The 21426-nt window shown below is 32.5% G+C and overlaps 2 protein-coding genes across 2 annotated transcripts in view; one reads left to right on the forward strand and one right to left on the reverse strand.

The window, feature by feature from the left end:
* MTMR10 (myotubularin related protein 10) overlaps nt 1-11714 on the forward strand; it is a 63316-nt gene extending 51602 nt beyond the window's left edge. The window contains exons 14-16 of the mRNA XM_051980948.1: nt 379-549; nt 6813-6995; nt 8183-11714. Of these exons, the coding sequence (XP_051836908.1) occupies nt 379-549; nt 6813-6995; nt 8183-8776 (948 nt within the window). The 3' untranslated portion in view covers nt 8777-11714. The remainder of the gene's footprint in view (nt 1-378; nt 550-6812; nt 6996-8182) is intronic.
* A 2775-nt stretch (nt 11715-14489) lies between these two features.
* FAN1 (FANCD2 and FANCI associated nuclease 1) overlaps nt 14490-21426 on the reverse strand; it is a 32713-nt gene continuing 25776 nt past the window's right edge. Inside the window, exons 11-14 of the mRNA XM_051980949.1 lie at nt 20927-21030; nt 19875-20069; nt 15277-15405; nt 14490-14721 (exon numbers count right to left, since the gene is read on the reverse strand). Of these exons, the coding sequence (XP_051836909.1) occupies nt 14584-14721; nt 15277-15405; nt 19875-20069; nt 20927-21030 (566 nt within the window). The 3' untranslated portion in view covers nt 14490-14583. The remainder of the gene's footprint in view (nt 14722-15276; nt 15406-19874; nt 20070-20926; nt 21031-21426) is intronic.

Consider the following 21426-nt stretch of genomic DNA (forward strand, 5'->3'; position numbering starts at 1 on the left):
TTTATGATATAAAAAAGTTTCTAAATTATCTTTTTTATGAAGTCAGATTTTGGTACATCATATTTTCTTATAGTAGGCCTCATTTGTGCCATTAAAAAAAATGGAATGCTTTTGTAGGGGAAAAATTTATTACAAATTCAAATTGCTGTATAAATGTGAGCCATTATTATTACAGATATTTAGGTTTTTTTCCATTAGACTAATTCGGTTCTTTAAGCTTGGGCTTATTAAGGCAAATAAACAGTGTTCTTGGGATCAAGTATTTTGGACTGTGGTCTTTTCTCCCCTGAATTTATTCTTTGTTATTATTCTAAAGATAATAGATATGCTTATAAATGTGAACAGCTGAGGTACTAATTTTCTGTTTTGTTTTGCTAGTCTCCCTTATTCTTATTATTTCTGGACTCCATCTGGCAGCTGTTAGAACAATATCCAGCAGCGTTTGAATTTTCAGAAACTTACTTAACAGTGCTGTATGACAGTACACGGATCTCGTTGTTTGGCACTTTTCTTTTCAACTGCCCTCACCAACGAGTAAAACAAAGCACAGTGAGTAAAGTGTTCTTATTTTTAATTAGTTGCTATTTTAGTTTTAGTTCTGTCACCAAATTATTGAAAAGTTTTTAAAAATTGGGAATTTGGTTTTATTTTATAAATTTTTAATTTTTAAATCTAAATTTATATAATTGGCATAATTTTTAATTATGTTTTTAATTAAATTTTGGTTCTTGTGAACTTAGTTTTCATCAAACATATAGTATGCAAAGAAAAATAAAAAAGACTTGTATTAGAAACTAAATTGCTGTATTTGTGTTTAAGAAATCTGTATCCTGAATGCAATAATATAGTAACAAAGCTGTTGCATTTATTACCCCTTCAGCACATTTTTTATATTTTTATTATATTTTCATATTAATTTTTTTTAATTAACCTTTTCCATATTTGAACTGTCATTACTTTGTTTTATCTATAGAACAGTTAGTAACTGAATATTTTCTGAATTTCATTAAAGTGGTGGGGGGGGAACAAGATTATTTCCCTCTACAGAGAAGAAAGGGAGAGGAAAATTTGCTTTGGGGAGAGAATTTTTTTTAATTAGTATATGATTACTAAGTTAGAACCCTAGTATAATCATTTTAGATTAAGGCAGTGATGAAGAACATGCATTTCTATAATATTCCAATAGGCTAAACTATGTGCCAGAAATGACAAGCAGATTTTTAAAAGCAATACTTGAAGAAATAACAGTAATAGATTATGAATAGAATATACATATAAAACAATAGATTTCTTTTTAAAAGCAAGAGTTTTTTTTAAAATGTGCCATGAGCCAAATCCAGGATTCTTTTAGATTAAGAGCTCTAAAAATACTAGCCCCCTATTTTCTTTCCCTTTTCTCATGAGTAAACAGCTTATATACTATTTTGATGCTACAATGGATTTATCATTGTTTTGATGCATGCACTACCTTCAGTGATGCTGATTAGACATTTGTGTTTCCCATCCTACACCACTCTTATTCAGGTCTTGTCAGTCCATCCTAGGGCAGGGATCATCCTTCCAGCTTTCATGGATCATGAAAGTAGATCATGTGGGGTATCCATTAGAATTTTGCTATCGTTTTTCTAGTCATATATGTATGAAAGAATAAATTACTTGTTTATGTTGTCTTTGTGATCCTCAACTTTGGTTCTTTTTAGAACCAAATGAGTTATGCCATTACATCTATGCACTATTACTAGGAGAACATTTTTCTTTAAAATATAGACCTGTGTTTTAGGAGAATCTTGACATTAAAAACATTGTGGAGTTTCCCAAAAATAACTTGAGTTGATTTTCCTCCTCAGTCATGAGTTCAGCTCATTAGCCATTTGCGCATTGTCTTTTGTTATTGGATTCTGTTATTGGATGAGTTCTCTGCACATCTGAAGCTTGGACTGGGGGCTGTAATTGGCCATTTAATGAAAACCAAAGTGATTTGGGATTAAAAGCATAGTGAGGTAGCTCCATTTAAAACACAATAGGTTGGTCCAGAGAATCATTGAACTCTTTTAAGACCATTTTTAAAAGCCTGTTTTTTCAGAGCTACATTTCAAGAAATTATAAATGAAAACTGCCCAGGACAAAAAAATAAACTGTCCCAAATTTTAGGAAAAAATTAACTCCCAAACATCTTACAGGATATAAACAACCAACAATTATATATAAAGCAGAACACCCAATTGTGAGGATATGGTACCCTAAGTGGTGGAACAAAGGACCACATTTGGCAAGGGGCTGTAGTTGTATGTGATTGCAAAGGAGACAGAACAGATAGCTCTGTCCTCATCTTCCCTCACTCTTTTTCAAGAGAGACTTGCATTCCTACCAGACACTTTTTTTTAAAGATAAGTTTTGGAGGTTCTATATGTCCTCAGTTCTTCCAAGGTGATGTGATCCAAAGAAAGGTATAGACACTGCTTTCCTGGCCTGATCTGTGAGCAACCACAAGCACTTTTCTTAGCCCTGGAATAGTGGCCCAGGGCATTGTACCTAACCTATAAAATGGGGATAATAATAGCATCCACTTCCTAGGAATGGTTGAATCACCTGTCGATCAGAGCTCTGCTTGAAGACATAGAAGGTACAGCAGCTGACCACCACTCCCATGTATTTAAACAAATAATATAGAATGTTGAAGGTGCAGCTATATATTGGTTTTGTGGAAAAGTTCTAGGAGTTTTTTTTAATAGAATTGGCAAGCTCATTTTAAAATTATTGTGACATGTTGGTACTTGCCCAGATTGAAAGGGATGATACTTCTGCTATAATATGCCCTAGTCAGATCACATGTGTCATATATTGTTCCTTTCTGTGAGCCACAGTTTAAGACACATACACAAACTATGTCTGGTCTGAAAGAGTAGCCATAGATTTAGGATTAGAAGGGGCAGACCTTAAAGACCATCTAGTCAAATTCCTTCATTTTATACAGGAGGAAATAGGTTATTGGGGCTTACATCTAGTAAATGACAAAAATGGGATGAATTGAAGGAATTTAAGAGGATTGGATAGGTGGATGGGGTCACTTGATATCATGTTTGTGATTTAGTAACATCCATTTTGGAATACTGTGTGAGTTTTTCTTTCCTATTTACATTGCTGTAGTCATTGTGTATATTGGGGATTTTTGCTCTGCTTTTGTCATGTTGCATCAGTTTATGTTTTCCATAAGTCTATATTTATCTTGTTTGTTACAGTAGTTATAATCCATTTCATCTGTATACTATCATTTATGTATTCCTGTTCTTTGCTATTAAAAAACTGCTGCTGTAAATATTTTATTTTGGGTGTATAAACCTAATAGTGGAATCAATGGGTTTTGTACTTTATTTGCAAATTTCTTTCCAAATTACTTTCCAAAATGATTGTGTTGATATCACCAATTCACTTGTACAGAACAGTGCATAGTTATTGGGTATATGGAGTCTGGAAAATTTGAATTTAAATTCTGCCTCAGGCATTAACTGTATGACATTGGGGCAAGTCATTTAACTTCGGCCTGCCTTAATTTCTTCAGCTATAACATGAAATATCTTAGCACAGTGACTGATATTTAATAATACTTGTTTCTTTGCTTCTTTCCATAACTTCTTTACCATTTTTCATGGTGTGAGGTGAAACATTCATTCAATCTCCAAGCTCAACCTCAACCATATCTTCCAAATCTCTTTGTCCTGGAAGCCCATATCAACCCTGTAATTCTTACATTAGAAAAAAACCTTCTGCTCTTATGGCCTTTCCTAATTGGATATTTCTTTCCAGAATGTACATTTAAGATGGCCAACCATGTCTTATTCTTCTCCAAGTTATTATTTGAACTTTGTCTATAATCACCCCTCATCTTGTGTCTTTATTTTTGTCATCTTTCTACTTCTCATCTTATCAGCTCCTTTTTGTGTTTGTCTTCACCTAATAATGTTATAGCAGAGACTGAATTTCTTTGTGCTTTTATAATTCACAATTGGCATAGTGTGTGTGGTACATAGTAAATGGGTAACAAATACTTGGTAACTGATCTCAGGGTTGTTTTCATTTTCATTTCTCTAATAATTAATGATCTGTGACATTCTTTAATGTTATTATTTGTAATTTTTATTTTGAAAACTAGTTGTTTAAACTCTTTGACCATTTTTGTATTGGAAATATATTAATTGTTTATCTTGGATAGTAAATCCTTAAAGAAATTTCATTTTTTTCTTCCATTTAAGCACTTCTCTTATCCTCAGTGCATTGATTTTCTTTATGCAGTAGATGTTCCATTTTGAATAATCAAAGACTGTAGCTCCTACACAAAGCTATGAAAATTATTCTATTTCTTTTCTCATTTCTTTTTTAATATATTCCTTAATATTAAGGTCATGTATTCATTTAGAATAGATTTGGGAATTTGGTATAAGATACTGATCTAAGTCTAATTTTTGATAGACTGCTTTCTACCTTTCCCAATAATTTTTATCAAATAGGGAGTTAAGTAATTCAGTTTCAGCTTTATGAAACACTAGAATATTGAGATTCATTATTTCTGATTTTCTTTTGTCCATTATCTTCCATTAATTAATTGTCTATTTTTTGACTAAGACAAAATGGTTATGAAGACTGCTACTTTATAATAGTTTGAGGTATAGAAGTGCTTCTTTCTCTTCATTCCTATCTTTTTTATAATCTCTTTTGTTTCTTAAAATGAGTTATGATCAAGTATCACTTTGATAATTTGATTGGTATAACATTAAAAACCATAAATCAACTTTAGTAACATTGTCATTTTAAAAATTATATTGGCTTAGTTTAGCCATGGATACCGAGAGAATGATTCCTCTAGCTATTTAATTTTTTTTAAGGACCATTTTGTAATTGAATCTATACAAATATTTTATGTGCTTTGGTAGATTGATGCTCAGTAGTTTTTGCATTTTGTAATTATTTGGAATTGGCTTTACGTTTCATTTTGGTTTTTGAATTTTGTTACTATATAGTAATGCTTTTGATTTTTGAAGATTAATTTTATAACCTGTAAATTTACTTTGTCTCATTTGGTACCTTTTCTGATGCCCTAGGATTCTTTAAATAAGCCATTGTCTGGAGAGTGTTTTTTATATATATACATATATATACCTCTTTATCTTTATGCCTTGAATTTCTTCCTTTTTTCTCATTGCTATATTAGCATTTTTAGAATTATATCACATTATAGGGTGCAGAGTGGATGTTTTTGCATTATTATTCCAACATTGACTGGGAACACTTTTAGTTTACTTTTATTGACTATGAAGCTTTTGGTTTTAAGTAGATACTTTTTATGATATTTAAAAAACAACTGCCTATGCTATGTAGGGTTTTAGCATAATTGAATGTTGTACTTTGTCAAAGGTTTTTTCCTTGTTTTTCTTTTTTTTCTCAAAATCATGTGGTTTTGAATGTTTTCACTTTTAAGGTGATTGCATTGATTGTTTTTCTAATATTGAATCATCCCTGCAGCCCTGATTTAAATTCAGCTTGGTCATAAAGAATTGATTTCTTGGATGAATTGTTATAATTTGACAGTATTCTATTTAGTTTTTTAATCAGTCTTCATGACTGTTCTCTTTCTATGCTTTGCTCTTCCCTGGCTTAGATATTAGGGTTATATTTGTCTTGTAAAAAGAATCTCTTGGAATATTTTTTAAGTTTTTAAGAATAAAGGTAGAATTGGCACTAGTTGTTTTTGGAATTTTGTTGTTGTTCTTATGCAATTAATTGTGTTTCTTTTTCTGAGAGATACACTTGGTCTTCGGTTCATATATTTTGTATTTTTGAAGGTATTCATCTATTTCTTTAGTAATTTCAACTCTGTTAGTGACATATATAATTGTAGGAAATTTTGATGATTCTTGGGTTCTGGTTTTGTTGCCATTTCACTTTGTTTGCTATTTTGTAAATTTGATCTTTTAAATCATATTGGCTAAAGGTTTATCATTTTTATTAGTCTTTTCATAGGAACTATTTTTTAGTTTTACTTATCATTTTAAAAGATAAAGTTCTTTCTAGTTAATCTTTCTCCTGTATTAAATACAAACTGACTTAAAATATTGACAGTTAGATCAGATACTTTTCCTCATTTCCAACATTTCAATACAAAGTACATATACCTAAAGTTAAGCAACACTGCCTAATAATAATGTGTTTGATGATATTTTTTACTTTTATGGTTGACCAGTCATTAATATAAAAAATGAATGGTATAAGTGTTATCAACATTATCTCTTGTTACCATTCTTGTGGTTTACCAAATATCTGCTTGGAGAGGAAGAAAAAAGTGGGAGAAGAGGAATGTATTTATTATAGGGCCTTTGGAATTGAATTTGGCCATTGTGTTAAATTTGTATTCTTGGAGCATTTTCATTTACAATATTGTGGCCATGTATATTATTTTGATTCTACTCTCTTTGCTCTATATCATTTCATTCAGATATTCTCAATTATATGAATTTGAATTTAGAATTTCTGAATTCTCCATATTTGTCACTTTGTCCCATATACTATAGTTTGGTCATTCTTCAAGGAATGGGTATCTACTTTGTTTCCAGATTTTTGCTACCATAATATATATATATATAGAGAGAGGCTACTATGAATATGAATACAGAGTATTCAATACAGAGACAGCTGAATCTGAAAATAACTTCCACATCAGAAGCTAGTTGCATTCTATCTGTTAAAATGAAGTGTTTGATGGGGGTAGGGTGAGGGTCCTCTTGCTGTAAATATTAACTATTTTTAATAATTTTTTCCAGGAATTTGCTATTAGCAAAAATATACAACTGGGTGATGAAAAGGGCTTAAAATTTCCTTCTGTTTGGGACTGGTCTCTTCAATTTACTTCAAAGGATCGTACCCTTTTTAATAACCCCTTGTACATTGGAAAGAGTGCACCATGTGTACAAAATGGGTCAGTGAAATCATTTAAGCGGACAAAGGTAATTATGAAAATACATTGAAAACAAAGACCTTTAATAATTTAATAATTGCTTCCATGTTTTGTTTACTTCATAACCAATTGTTAAAATGAATATAGGCAAAATTTGCAGCTCTGGTGAAAAGGAAGAGGAAGAGAATAAATATTTATTTGGCACCTACTTTGTGCTAGACACTGTGAGAGCTAGGTGCTATTATTATCCCTATTTTACAGTTGAGGAAACTGAGACAGACAGCGTCTAAATGACTTGCCTGGGATCACACAATTTAGATAGTTTTTTGAAGTTGAATTTAAATGCAGTTCTTCCTGTCTCCAGATCCAGAACTTTTTCCGTTGTGACACCTAGCTATCTTTCAAAAGAGGAAACTAAGTATCATGTAGGAGGAGTGATCTCCCAAGGATATTCAATTTAGTACCTTATTCTGCTTTTAAAGCTCAGATCCTCCAAAATTTGTCCCCTTCTGCTACCCTACAAGAATAAAATTAAATCTTAACAGATTAAAATTTTAACAAATGTTTCTAAAAACATTTTCCACTGAAATTGTATCAAGTTCTGATGTTTCTTTTCCAATTTCATTTCTATATGTAGTTTTATGATTTGAGGGTTTTTTTTCCTAATTAAGTCTTAGCTCTTTTATTACTCAATATTGCTTCCTGTTATGTAGGAGGGAGAAACTTCAGAATGAAGATTTGGGTAAAAACTTTTGTTGTGCATTAAAAAAAATCATAAAACTACCAAGAAAATAAGAGTAAAGGCAGCATTTTTTTAAATAACTTTTTATTGACAGAACCCATGCCAGGGTAATTTTTTACATTATCCCTTGCACTCACTTCTGTTCCGATTTTTCCCCTCCCTCCCTCCATCCCCTCCCCCAGATGGCAAGCAGTCCTTTACATGTTAAATAGGTTACAATATATCCTAGATACAATATATGTGTGCAGAACCGAATGGTTCTCTTGTTGCACAGGGAGAATTGGATTCAGAAGGTATAAATAACCCAGGAAGAAAAACAAAAATGTAAAGGCAGTATTCTAAAGGAAGAAAATTAAATGGTTTAAAGTTGTTTGAGGCTGAAATTCCCTCATATTTATGTATAATATTGTTTATTTTAAAAACTTATGTCTTTAAAATGGTTATTTTTGTGAATCTAGAAAATAATGAATATGTAAAATCTCTTCCCCATACAGAAAAATTATAGCTCTACATTGAGAGGAATGCCACCTTCCTTTAAGAATGGAATCATTAATGACCAAGATTTGCTTCCAAGGAGAAATTCACTTATACTGAAATTGAAGACAGATCTTCAGCAAACAGATAGCCAAAGCACTGATATGGAACAATATTTTAGAGACTGGTTTTCAAAACCTGTTGACCTGCATGGTGTAATTCTGCCCCGCCTCTCTGGAATACACATAAAACTCTGGAAACTCTGCTACTTCCGTTGGGTTCCAGAGGCCCAGATTAATAATGGTGGCTTCATTACAGCATTTCATAGAGTATCTCTATTGGCAGATGAAATAGAAATGCTCAGCAGGAGTCTCCGACAGTACAAGAGCAGTCCCACACAAGCTAGCTCTTCAGAACTGGATCAGAGTAGAATGTACTTTAAAGCAAATGGTCTAAATGATACATCTGGGACTCCAGAGTTTCTTTCCTCTTCATTTCCGTTTTCGCCTATAGGGAATCTTTGCAGAAGAAGCATTTTAGGAACACCATTAAGCAAATTTTTAAGTGGTGCCAAAATATGGTTGTCTACTGAGACATTAGCAAATGAAGATTAAAATGTATTTTCTCAACATTTGGGAGAAAATGGTAGGTCTTTTTCCTCCAAGTTAACACTGCTAACTCTGGCATCTGAAGCTGTAATAATTTTATATACAAGAATAATAGTTGAATTTTGCACAAATATTTAAAAGCAAACTGAATCATGCTTCAATCGCACAATTTAAAAATAGGCATAAACTTTGGTTTTGATTTTTCTTTCCCTGAATTTTATAGGTCTGACTTATTTTCAGGTGATGTGTAAGCAAAATTTTTCATTTATTAATTTAGAGAATATGATTATGCTAATCAGATGATTATTTGGTTTTTTGCTGCATCTCTTTTCCAACCACCAAATGAGGTTTCTCTGATTAGCAATTCAAGGAAGCAAAAGTTAATATTAAAAAAATTCTAGATTAACTATATAATATATTGCCAAAAATATGTTGATAAGTGTGGGAACAAAACTTTGAAACTCAGCTTTAGTGTTTCTACATTTACATACATACTTTTAGTTAGATCAGCTCTAATTGGTTTCAAGTAATGCATATATTAGTGCACTGTGGCCATAATTTATTTTTTCAAATCATCTTGTTAAATAGTCTTTAGAACAGGGTTTTTTAATTTTGTGAGCTTCCCTTTACTACACAGGAACTAACTTTAAAATGATATGCACTGTTAATCATAAAATGTTTGCTCTAAATAATATAATTATAGCCTTAGAAGTGCCTTTAATTGAAAATGAACTTTTAAGATATGTATACTACACAGTGAAATATAATTTCATTTTTAAATAGGATACTCAAATCCTAATATGTTTTGTAAACATTTTCATATCCAGATTCATAAACCAAACTGGAAATCATCCAAGCCATTATTTGGGCCTTCAAATAGCATAGAGCATCAAGCACCAGTATATAGAATGCCTTTGAAAATTCCATTTAGAATGAATCTTTATTTTAGAAAGATCTTGACAGAAAGATTTAGTTTCAGCTTTGTAAATCATTGTCACAGAATGAAGTGCTTCTTTTTCTATTATGCTAATTGCTCATTTTTATATTGGGGAAAATTCAGTATATACTGTGAAGATTCAAATTTTGTTTTTCTCTCTTGAAGGAATATCTGCTATCTTAAGGAAAAGGACGTATCCCTTTTCCTTATGGGTCACTGGCATTTTGATAAATTTAATTTGATCAATTTTTTCCTCAAAGTAAATTTCTAAGGAGAAACACTCAGATCACTTAATTAGATAACTGTCAACAAAGGACAAACCAACTGTTGTGTCCAAAGGATAGGAGCAGAAAAATAAGGTCTCAAATGCTACTGCTAACTTTGAGCAAGGAAGAAAGACTTTATTCTGTCTGCACCTATTTTTGTTAGAAACATTGAAAGAAAAAGGGACAAAAGTGAAAGAGGATTATGGAAATAGGAACACAGAAGTGCACTTCTTTATTTTTTGGGGTATATTTTGTTCCGGCCCCCTAATTAAACTATTGTAATATGCACAAGTTCATTGCAATAGCATTAAAACCCAGACTTTCTAGTAGTGGCTTAATATCTTAGCCAAAGACGTTTTTAAGTAGAAGCTTTGGATATAAAAGCTCCTGGATCCTGATTTTTGAGGAGTTTTTTCTATACTTATTCCCTCTCTCCCCATTTCCTATTTAAAGGGTTGTATTCTTAAAAGGTAGCCTGATTGTTTACAGTTTCTTGAACTGCCAATTCATTTGGGATCTTTAAAAATTTGACTAAGTACAGTAACTAACTAGTCAGTATATTTCACTTTAAAAAAGTGACTACTGCCCAGGAACAATAAATTTTTGTATTTTTTGAAGGTTTTCTAAGATTGTGTTGTCCCTGTATATTTAATGAGTAGTTGTTTCTACATGATGAATAATTTGCCTTTTTAGGGGAAAAAAAAAAAAGCAGAGATGCTTTTACAACTTGTCTTAAGAATTGTCTTCTTGTTTATAAAAGTCTAGGTTTATGTTAGCTTGTTGGATATAAAAATAAGGATTACTTTTAGTTTATATTGGAACCTTTTTGTTATATAAACATTTGTAATAGCTTATTGGTTGAAAATCAGTTCTTAGTCCCTAACGTGCTATAGATTTCCTTCCCATTTCTTTCAAGCTGTTTTCTCCCCTTTTTTGAAGCTGCTTCATTTAAGATAGTATTAGACTGTTAATAAATTTAACATTGGATTTAGCTCATTGTCTACAATTGTCTCCCCCTACCAATACCGTTCATCTCTTTTAGCTTAAAAAAATTACAAGTTTTAAAATTAGGTACTATTAATATTGATTTATAAAAGTAGAAAAATCTTTAAGCTTATTTCTATATCATTTTCTAATGAAAATCTGCATTGGTTGTCATTGGTCTGTTATGATTATTGTGCCATATCATATTGTACACAAAATGAACAACTCCTGAAATTTTAAATTCTGGCAATTAGAGTAGGTGAAACAAAGCTCATTTAGCTACTGCTAATGAGAATTGATGTAATTTCAACTGCAGTACATATACTGTACCAAAGAATTCTGTAATAATGTAGAATCCCATATTAACATTCTGATAAACCTCCTTATTTTTGCATTAATTGTGCCAATGTACTTTTCAGTGATCTTTCTTAAACATGTACAGTGCCTGGCCATTTATTCTCAGATGGAAATTTATATTAAAACCAAAAATGTTTCTAACCTTTTATTTAAGTAAAAAATGACTTGTACTAAGTAATAGGTGAAAACTATTCCTTAAATCTTTTAGTTATAATAACTGCTTATAGCAGTAAATTCAGTTTTGTAAAAGTTGACATTTAGTGAAATCTGAAACCTTTGTGCCTAACAATGACTGTTACTTGAGTTAAGTAGAATTTTGGAGGAATATTAAGAAATCTTGTCAGTAAGAGGTGATGAATGTGAAGGAGATCTTGATTGTTAAATAAAGTTTTTATCTTTCCTTGGTGTGTGATTATTGTCTTCATCTATATATCATGTCATAGAATCCAGTTGAGTGATTCAAAGACCTGCCTTACATAAGCAATCTCAGATATTTTCTTGTTATAAAATGAAAAATTTATGTTTACAGCATTAATTCTTTTATTTGGGATATGATTAGTCATTAACCTCAAGCTGGTATGCCTTGGGCCAAGTTCTTTTAGTTCTAGTTCTTTTAACAAATAATTTTGAAAACCTGATTTGTGCAAGGGGCTAATATAAAGGAGGCATCCTGAAAGCCAAAGCTTTAATTACTTACCCAAGACCATATAGCTAATTTTAGTAGCAGAGCTGGAACAACCATTTTTATGGGATATAATTGTTCCCCATAATAAGTTTGTTTTTTTTTTTTTTTAATCCTGGCCTAAATATCTAGCAGCAGCATTTTCATTTTTTAAAATCCATTTACAAAAAAATTTTTAAAGTCCATTTACTACATAAAAATATTGATAATATCAGTCAACTAAAAGTACATAAATAAATAAGCCTTGCCCTTAAGAGTAAAATAGTATCAGTTGCTTTTAGAATAATTTACAATTGAAAACTGATCATTGTACAAATCAATGGTAATTATGGATTTTTCTAGAAGTAAACAGTTCTACTTTTGAAGATACTTAGCTCTAAAGATTATAGCTGGACAATTTTACGGTACTTTTAAGGTTTGCAGGGTGTTTCACAAGGACTATTATTTCATTTAATTTGCCCACATCTATAAGAGGTGATCTTTGTATTTTATGATCCTTGGTATTTTTCTTTTGGACTCAGGTTTCCAAAACCAAAGATTGAATCACTTTAAAGGCCAACCTGCTGGCTGTGAACCACTCACTGCATTTAGCTGGGCCAGTCCTCTGAAGGCATATAGTACTAGGACTATATGATGATTTTCTAAGGTCAATTAGCACAGTGCCTGAGATTTCAGTTATCCCCATACCATAAGGAAGCATTCAAATATGGATTATTGCCTATTTTTGTTTAGGCTCAGAAGTGATTGCTTAATCAGAGTCTCAGTTTTCTCCTGGCCAAATGTCCAATGTAAAGGGCTGAAACTGAGCAGATGCACTAGGACAGCCGAGCACTTAAGGCTAATTACTTATTGTCACATGTTTGAATTTTGTGACATTCTAGGAAAAGGCCACATTCTATTTTCACAATGATCCACACTGTGCTTGTGCTTATTTCATAATGAACTAATGGAGGATGTTATTTTAATGACTATTTGCCTCTGAAATGAAAATGCAGAAAACTTCCTATTTAAAAAATTTCAACTACTTGCTATGTAGTATTCCACTCATTAATCTAAACCTTGTGTAGTATGATTTTTAATAGAGTTATTTTCTGAAGAACTGCACTAGTGGGAATAAAGTATTGGAATGTATTTGCTATGCATGGGGAATATATATAAAATTATAATTCCTGGGCTTGCTAATTGTGTTGATATATGCCAAGGTATACTGATAGAAGTTGGGATATTGTGTGAAGTGCTAGAAACATAAAGGGGAAGATGTAATGGAAGAGAAATACTAAATAAGTATACATACATGTAGGCCAGGTTTCTGGAAGTGTGAGACACAGAATAGCCTTGCCAATGGAGTTTAATATTGGAGTGTGGGAGAGATAGCCAGGGAGACCAATTTGAAACTGCAAAACAAAACCAAACTGAGCTGCTGCTGGAAATAGCTGAGAGATGCTAATTTATCACCAAATTAAATGGCATAGTACAGAGAAGAAGAGGGACCAAGATAGAGCCTTGGAAGACTGCTTAGGTTAGTGGACATTACCTACAAGAAAATCTAGCAAAAAAGATAAAAACAAAAAGCCCATCAGGCAAGAAAAGCACTAGCAGAGAATGTCTTGAAAACCTAGTGAGAAAAGCACATCCAGAATGATCAACAATGGCAAATGCTACAGAAAAATAAGGATCAAGATGGTAGAAAAAAAATAATCAATTTGGCAATTAAGACCTCACAGGTAACTTTGGAAAGAGCAGTTGTAGTTGAAAGATGAGGTCATAAGCCAAATTGCAAAGGATTTATTAAAGTAAGAAAAGTGATACCATTAAAGGTAGACAACTCTCAAGGACTTTAGTTACAAAGAAGAGGAAAGATAAAAAATAACTAGCTTGTTAATAGTAAGCAAGGAGCCAACAGATCATGGAGATGAAGATGGAGGAAGGATGATTAGTGGAGGCAACCTGCTGAAGTCTGAAAAGCATAGGGTCAAGGGTACATTTTAGAAGGATTGGCTCTGGCAAGGAGAAGGGCCAGGGAAAAAAAAGAGAGTAGAAAAAGATGTCTGAATGGTGGGCGGTGAGGAAGACTTCTCAGCAAATAGCTTCAATAGACATTATTATAACTTTGTTCCATAAAGTCTGTGTCAAACCAATCAAGTATCATTCAAAAATGGAATGTATATATGTCTAAAAGAATAGTGAACATAAAGTTCTGTGAGGTAGGTGCTATTTCCATTTTGGAAATAAGAAAAATAAATTTTGAAAATCTTGATAATTTGTGAATTGTGAATTCACAAATTGTGAAAAGACACAATAATTAGTGTCTATTTCTGACCTTAGCTTACTGTTGTATTTTCTGGGTCTGTTTACAAGTCTGACAATGGATTGTTTTAAAAAAAGAAGAAGAAAAACTACTTTGGACAAGTTCCAATTTAAGTGTTTGATTAATATACATACTATACTGAGTCCTTAAATATGGTAATAAGAAATAATCAAAATTAAGCAATGTAAAATTTAACAGTAACATTTTATTCTTTTGGAAAGAAAAAAAAACAAAAACAAACAGCAAGCAAGTGACAGAACATCACCCAAAGTATATAATCTAGCTGAGGCATTTGCTCTTAGCTCCAACTGCAACCACATGACAGACTTCTACTTGGGCTCCCAATTGCTGCAGTTCATCCAACCAAATCATTTGCTTGTGGGAAAGACGATCATTAGGCCCTTTAACTTCTACCAACTAGGAAAAAAAAGTTAAAATGTGATTAATGCTCTAAGTGAATAGCTGTCAAATTTTATAACATTGTATCAAGCTAGGTTTTTTTGTTTGTTTTTAACATTGCAAGTATCTATTTTGTTTTAAATAACCATTCAAAAGGCATTCTTCCAAGATAAGTTTGCAAAAGTTAAAATGACCAAGAAAATACTTCACAAGGAAATAATTTTCTTAGGAGGAAGAAGGACAGGAACCTCATAGTAGCAATTTATTTCCAAATATAAATTAGCAAGTTTGCATCAATAATTGTGAAAGAAATTCAAGGTATATATCTTAGGATAAGAATGTTAAATGATTCCATTAATATGCCCTAAAGAGATCAAAGAAAAGAAGAAAATTCTGATCCAAATGCATAAAAATATTTGTCAAAAAACTTTTATTATAAAAAAATAAGGAAATGGAAACAAAATGGGCATTTATTAATTAGAGAATGAATGGCTTAATAAAATAGGAGATATCAGTGTAATGAAATGTTAAGAAATGATGAAAGAAATATATTCAAGTTCTATCAAAGTTTACCTTAAAGTGGTTATTGGAGGTATTCCATACAACCAGATCTGGGAGACCCCCTCTGTGATGCCGAAGGTCTATTGCTAGTAGTCTACAAACGCCACTTAAGAAAGGTCCCCCAAAACAGGATACCAGGTCCTTTAAGACAAAATGTGAACTTCTTTAATCCATTTTTCTTGTCATTTTAAAAAAGCAGTAAGTACCTATAGTCTCAGGACAAATGAAAAGTATTGATTCAACTCATCGCCCCAAAAGGAGATTTTTTTTTTATTATAGCTTTTTATTTACAAGATATATATGCATGGGTAATTTTTCAGCATTGACAGTTGTAAAACCTTGTGTTCCAACTTTTCTCCCTCCCCCAGATGGCAAATTGACCAATACATGTTAAATATGTTAAAATATAAGTTAAAGGCAATATATGAATACATTAGCATACAGTTATTTTGCTGTACAAAAAGAATCGGACCCTGACATTGTGTACAATTTATCTGTGAAGGAAATCAAAAATGCAGATGGACAAAAATAGAGGGATTGAGAATTCTATGTAGTGGTTCATAGTTATCTCCCAGAATTCTTTCGCTGGATGTAGCTGGTTTACTTCATTACTGCTCTATTGGAACATCTCACAAAATGAGATATTTTAAAAGAAAATTCTTTTAAAGGAATAAGCATACAATGCAAAGGAAAGCACCAAGACATATTAGATAGAAAACAAACTTAAAATATGATAGTCTTGAGTTTAAGTGTCACCTCTGATACATGCTGGCTGTGTAACCCTGCGCAAGTCAATGTATCTCTCAGTAGTTCAAGCAACTTTTTAAGATAACAGAGACTTTCATTGGTTAAGGAAATTGTTTCACCAAGAGCTCTCTGTATCAATGAAATCATGGATCCAGAGTGGGAAAAATATACTGAAATGTGGAACCAATTATGTGCTGCTCTAAAGTTTTTCATATGAACCTGGAATTTATAGTCAGAAAATACAGCAATCATTCCTAAACTATCCAGTGAGCATTCTAAACACCAGAAACACAGCTAGGAATTCTGGGTTTTGAAACAACTGTGGTGGAAGATGGATAGACCCATGAGATTACCACTATAATAAGAGGTCTTTGGATCCCACTTCTAGCAAGAATTGGCCTTTACTTTTTTGCACACAGGTAGCTTTTAGTTGCTTCTTGATAAGGAAAAGGTACTCCATGCCCCCCAAAATCTAGCCTGCACTTCTATACTATAATTGTGACTTACATCGCCCCCAGATGGTAAGGGACTTGATAGTAGGAGTAGGCAAAGTGGTGGAAGACAATCGTAATGTTGCAAGAAGATCTAGCAGTAAACCAGTGAGACCCAGAATATGAAAATGATGGCAGGTATCAGCTCAAGGAATAGAAGAAGCTAATACTTTGAATAGATGCAAGTGAGGAAACAAGAATAGCCACAAGACAGATCTAAGGGCCATGGCACGGTGCTACAAGACTATGAGGTATAGAGACAGTAGGCCTGAGGAACTTAAGGTCCTTTAAATTTTGGCACCTTGGGACAAAGTTCCAGTCACCTTGTCCTAGTTTGGGCTTTACTAAAAATATCAATTTATTATTCAACCGACAGACAACTATTATATGTTGGACACTGTAGATACAAAGGCAAAGAAAGGAAATGATCCCAAGTTCCAAAAAACCTCTTATTCTCCTTGGAGCTAGGAGTGGTGAGAAGAGGAAAGTAGGCAAAAGCAAAAACAAGTATGTATCCATATTTGTGAGTATATGAGTATGGATGGATGGATGCATATATTTACATAAAAAATACCAAATAATGAATAGTTTAAGAAGAGAGGGCACTAGTAGTAGGGAGAGGAAGAATCAAGAAGACTTCATTTAGAAAGTAGTGCTTGAGCTGAGTTTTAAAGAAAGATAGGGATTCTGTCAGATGGAGATGAGAAGGAAGTTCATTCCTGGCATAGACCAGCCAATTTAAGACAGGAAGATTGGAAGTAGGCTGCCAAAAGCCTGTGTGATTTATGTGATTCTGTGTGAACAGAAAAGAGGCCATTTACACTGACTATAGAGTGAAGGTAGGAGAACTATGTATAATTAAGCTAGAAAGACAGGTTGTGGTGGCATTAAGGAATTTCTATTTTAAGCTAGAGACAAAAGAGAGCCTCTAGAATTTATTGAATAGGGAAGAAAGGGTCAGATGAGGAAAACCACTTTGGCAGCTGTGTAGAGGATGAGAAATCAGAATGGGGAGAGAATGAAGACAAGGAATCCAAATATGAGGCCATTATCAACAGTCCAGCTGAGAGATGACAAGAGTCTGAACCAAGGTGCTTTTCATGGGAAGGGAAAGCTGGCACTGGATAGAAAAGATGCTGTAGATGTTGAAAAGACAACAGATTGGCTTGTAGGGTGAGAGAGACGGAAGGGTCGAGGACTATGCTGAGGTTAATGAAACTGGAGAATGGGAAAAAAAGATAGTTCCCTCAAACTGAAAAAAGGAAGTTTGGAAAAGGGATGTATGGTTTTTTTGGTGGGAGACAGAAGATAGGTTAATTTTCTTTTGGACATAATTGAGACTGAACTGTATAACAGCCAAAGTGAAAGGTATAGTTGGCAGTTCATGATGCAAAACTCAGGAAATGGTTGGATATACATGTGAATCATCAACCTAAAGATGACAATTAAACCCGTGCCCAGAGATGCCCCAATGTTAGCAAAAGAAAGTCCTGTTCTTATCACCCAGGTTTCAAACTGTTTATATGCTAGTCTTAAAATCATATCCTGTCACAGATACTATATTTCATGCAAATTTTTATTTCTAGTTCAATGAATAGATATCTTAAATTTTACAGTATATAAATTGTTTTTGCTTTTATACAGCATTAATGAAATTATAAATGGTCTAATTTGATAATTTTGAATTTTATTTAGAAAAACACAAATGCTATCCTTTGACCCAGCAGTGTTACTACTGGGCTTATATCCCAAAGAGATCTTAAAGAAGGGAAAGGGACCTGTGTGTGCAAGAATGTTTGTGGCAGCCCTCTTTGTAGTGGCCAGAAACTGGAAACTGAGTGTATGCCCATCAATTGGAGAATGGCTGAATAAATTGTGGTATATGAATATTATGGAATATTATTGTTCGGTAAGAAATGACCAACGGGATGATTTCAAAAAGGCCTGGAGAGACTTACACGAACTGATGCTGAGTGAAATGAGCAGGACCAGAAGATCATTATATACTTCAACAATAATACTATATGATGATCAATTCTGATGGACCTGGCCATCTTCAGCAATGAGATGAACCAAATCAGTTCTAATGGAGCAGTAATGAACTGAACCAGCTACACCCAGCGAAAGAACTCTGGGGGATGACTAAAAACCGTTACATTGAATTCCCAATTCCTATATTTTCTCCCACCTGCATTTTTGATTTCCTTCACAGGCTAATTGTACAATATTTCAGAGTCTGATTCTTTTTGTACAGCAAAACAATGGTTTGGACACACATATATTTATTTTGTATTTAATCCTGCCATCTAGGGGAGGGGGTGGGGGAAAGGAGGGGAAAAATTGGAACAAAAGGTTTGGCAACTGTCAGTGCTGCAAAATTACCCATGCATATAACTTGTAAATAAAAAGCTATTAAAATTAAAAACAAAACAACAAAATAAAAACTTCCTTTCAAAGACAAAAAAAAGAAAAATACAAATGCTACTTATATGCATCTAAATCATAATTTTACAGAGTTACATTATGTACATTAGACAAAAAAGTAAATTGATAAATAAATTAAATAAAAAGGTATTAGTATAAAGTTCCAATTGCATAGGATCATAATTGTCTACCTATATATGATTTCAAAAAACATGTAACAACACTTAAGGAATAAAGTAGTTTAGAAGGGACTAATGGAAATGAAACAAAACTGATTCCCAAAAGTATATGAACAAATTTACAAATTTATAAGTGACAAAAGCATACATTACTAAGAGAAGCTGAGATATGCATAACTTTAAGAGTTGATGTCAATCATACTTTCCAAAGGCACTTTCCAATGATGCTTTGGCTAATAAAAGAATGTCAAGTTAGATGAACAATGAGTCCAATCTAATGTGGACATACCCTGTGCTTCTAGTAAATCACATTTTTTTTTTTCCTGGACTGTATGTCAATTATACTAAACTCAAATAAACTAAAACATCAGCGAGCAATATATTTTACTGGCTTGTTATTTTAAATAAAATTTTTGTTTTAGCCACTTATCACAATACCTCTATCTGCTCTGAATAGAAATATCTCATAATGTTGGTTTATGTTTTAAGGAAACAATGAACCTAGAGATAGTAATAGAAATTCTGTAGCAGTTCTGACCCTGTACAAGTAGCAATAACAGAGAAATAAAGAAGGCAGATAAGATTTTATGGTTGCAGGTATGGATCTGGAGAAGTACAGTGAGAAACTGGTTGATTCGGGGATAGAGAGACTTGTCTAGCCCTTGTTGGAACTTGTTGGAAGATATTCAGCAGAAACTGCCCCCAACTTATTTGGGAGAGATTATTTTCTAGCCAACTTAAGGCAGGATATCAGACACTTTCCCTTTACCTGTGCTTGCTGAAGAGAAGAGAACCTGTCCCAGTTGACTCCTGATGCTACTTTCCCCTCCTGAGCATTCCATACATTCGCAATCCATACTTTCAGAGTCTCAGGAGAAGCCTCATGAATCATCTGGAGCCTAGACTCTATGGCATCACGTCTGTTTTCATAGAAATTGTCTGTGTACAAATCCAATGGGAATGCCTGAATAGAAATGTAAGTAAATATTGTCTGTAATATGGCATCCAAAATGGAATTAGAGAAATTTTTAAAAGTTGTCAAGTTTTTAAAAGTCAATTTAAATAAAATGTCATTCTGATCTGAATCTTTTTTTTTTCTTAAAAGGTGATGCATTGGGTAGAACACCAGCCCTGAAATTAGGAGGACCTGAATTGAAATCTGACCTCAGATATTTAACACTTACTAGGTGTGTGACCCTGGGCAAGTCACTTAACTCCAACTGCCTCAGGAGGAAAAAAAAACAGTTGATACATCAATAGTAGAGTTAAAGCATTTTGTGATGATAATTTTTTTATAACTGATAGAACCTCCAAAGAAATTTAGGCTAAATAAACTTAATATACACATATATCACATTCTAAGTTCATAAGATTCAAGATTAATTTACTAATAATTTAGAATTCAACATAATTATTTAAAATATCACTATAATAAGTACATAGTATAAAATAGGATGCTATAGTACAGGGCTTCTTAAGTTATTTCCACTTGTGACCCCTTTTCAGCTGAGAAATTTTTATGTAACTCTGGGTATGTAAATATATAAAATAGGTAAACAAATCAAAGATTTGCTGATAATAAATCCTAATTTCATGATCCCCACATTCTATTACAAGACCCATATGGAGTCATGATTCACCATTTAAGAAGCTGGGCTTTTAGTATATAGTAATGGTATATAGTACAAGAAGATAATTTTAGGATATAAAAAATTTAAAATAAATGTTTTCAACCTTCTATTACATGTAAAACTATATTGCAAAAATATGAATTATTAGAAAGATGCATAAAGAATTATTTAAATATATATATATAAATACCTGATAGGAATTTCGAAAAACATCTGGTATTCCATCCATGAAAATTATGTCCCACAGTAGAAGGCTATATAATGTAATAAATGTGGACCCCTCTCCATGAATACCTAGGACAAAAATCATATAGATATTCTGGTTTCCAGTATTAAAATGGAAATCCGACAAAATTTAAATTCTTCCTTTAAATTAATGGCAACAAGCTCCAAATAGACATATTTACAAAATGCTTAGTTTTCAAATTACTAATAAACAATATTTTGAGGACTATAACATAGTACAAAAATAAGTTATATATTAGTATTGCCATTTGCTTATGTAAGGGAGTCTAGTTTAGAATAGCAAAGTATTATTCCTTAAATAATTACTTTTTTTCAGATATTATGAACTATGTCATTTTAGATATTTCAAAGACCTCGTGGAAATATGTGGAAGAAGTGTTGGTACATAAAATACTGAAATTTTGAATAGGGAAACAAAGGCAAATCAAAAAGGCAAGATGTAGA

The sequence above is a fragment of the Antechinus flavipes genome, chromosome 2 (genome assembly GCF_016432865.1).
Source record: "Antechinus flavipes isolate AdamAnt ecotype Samford, QLD, Australia chromosome 2, AdamAnt_v2, whole genome shotgun sequence".
Classification (NCBI taxonomy): domain Eukaryota; kingdom Metazoa; phylum Chordata; class Mammalia; order Dasyuromorphia; family Dasyuridae; genus Antechinus; species Antechinus flavipes.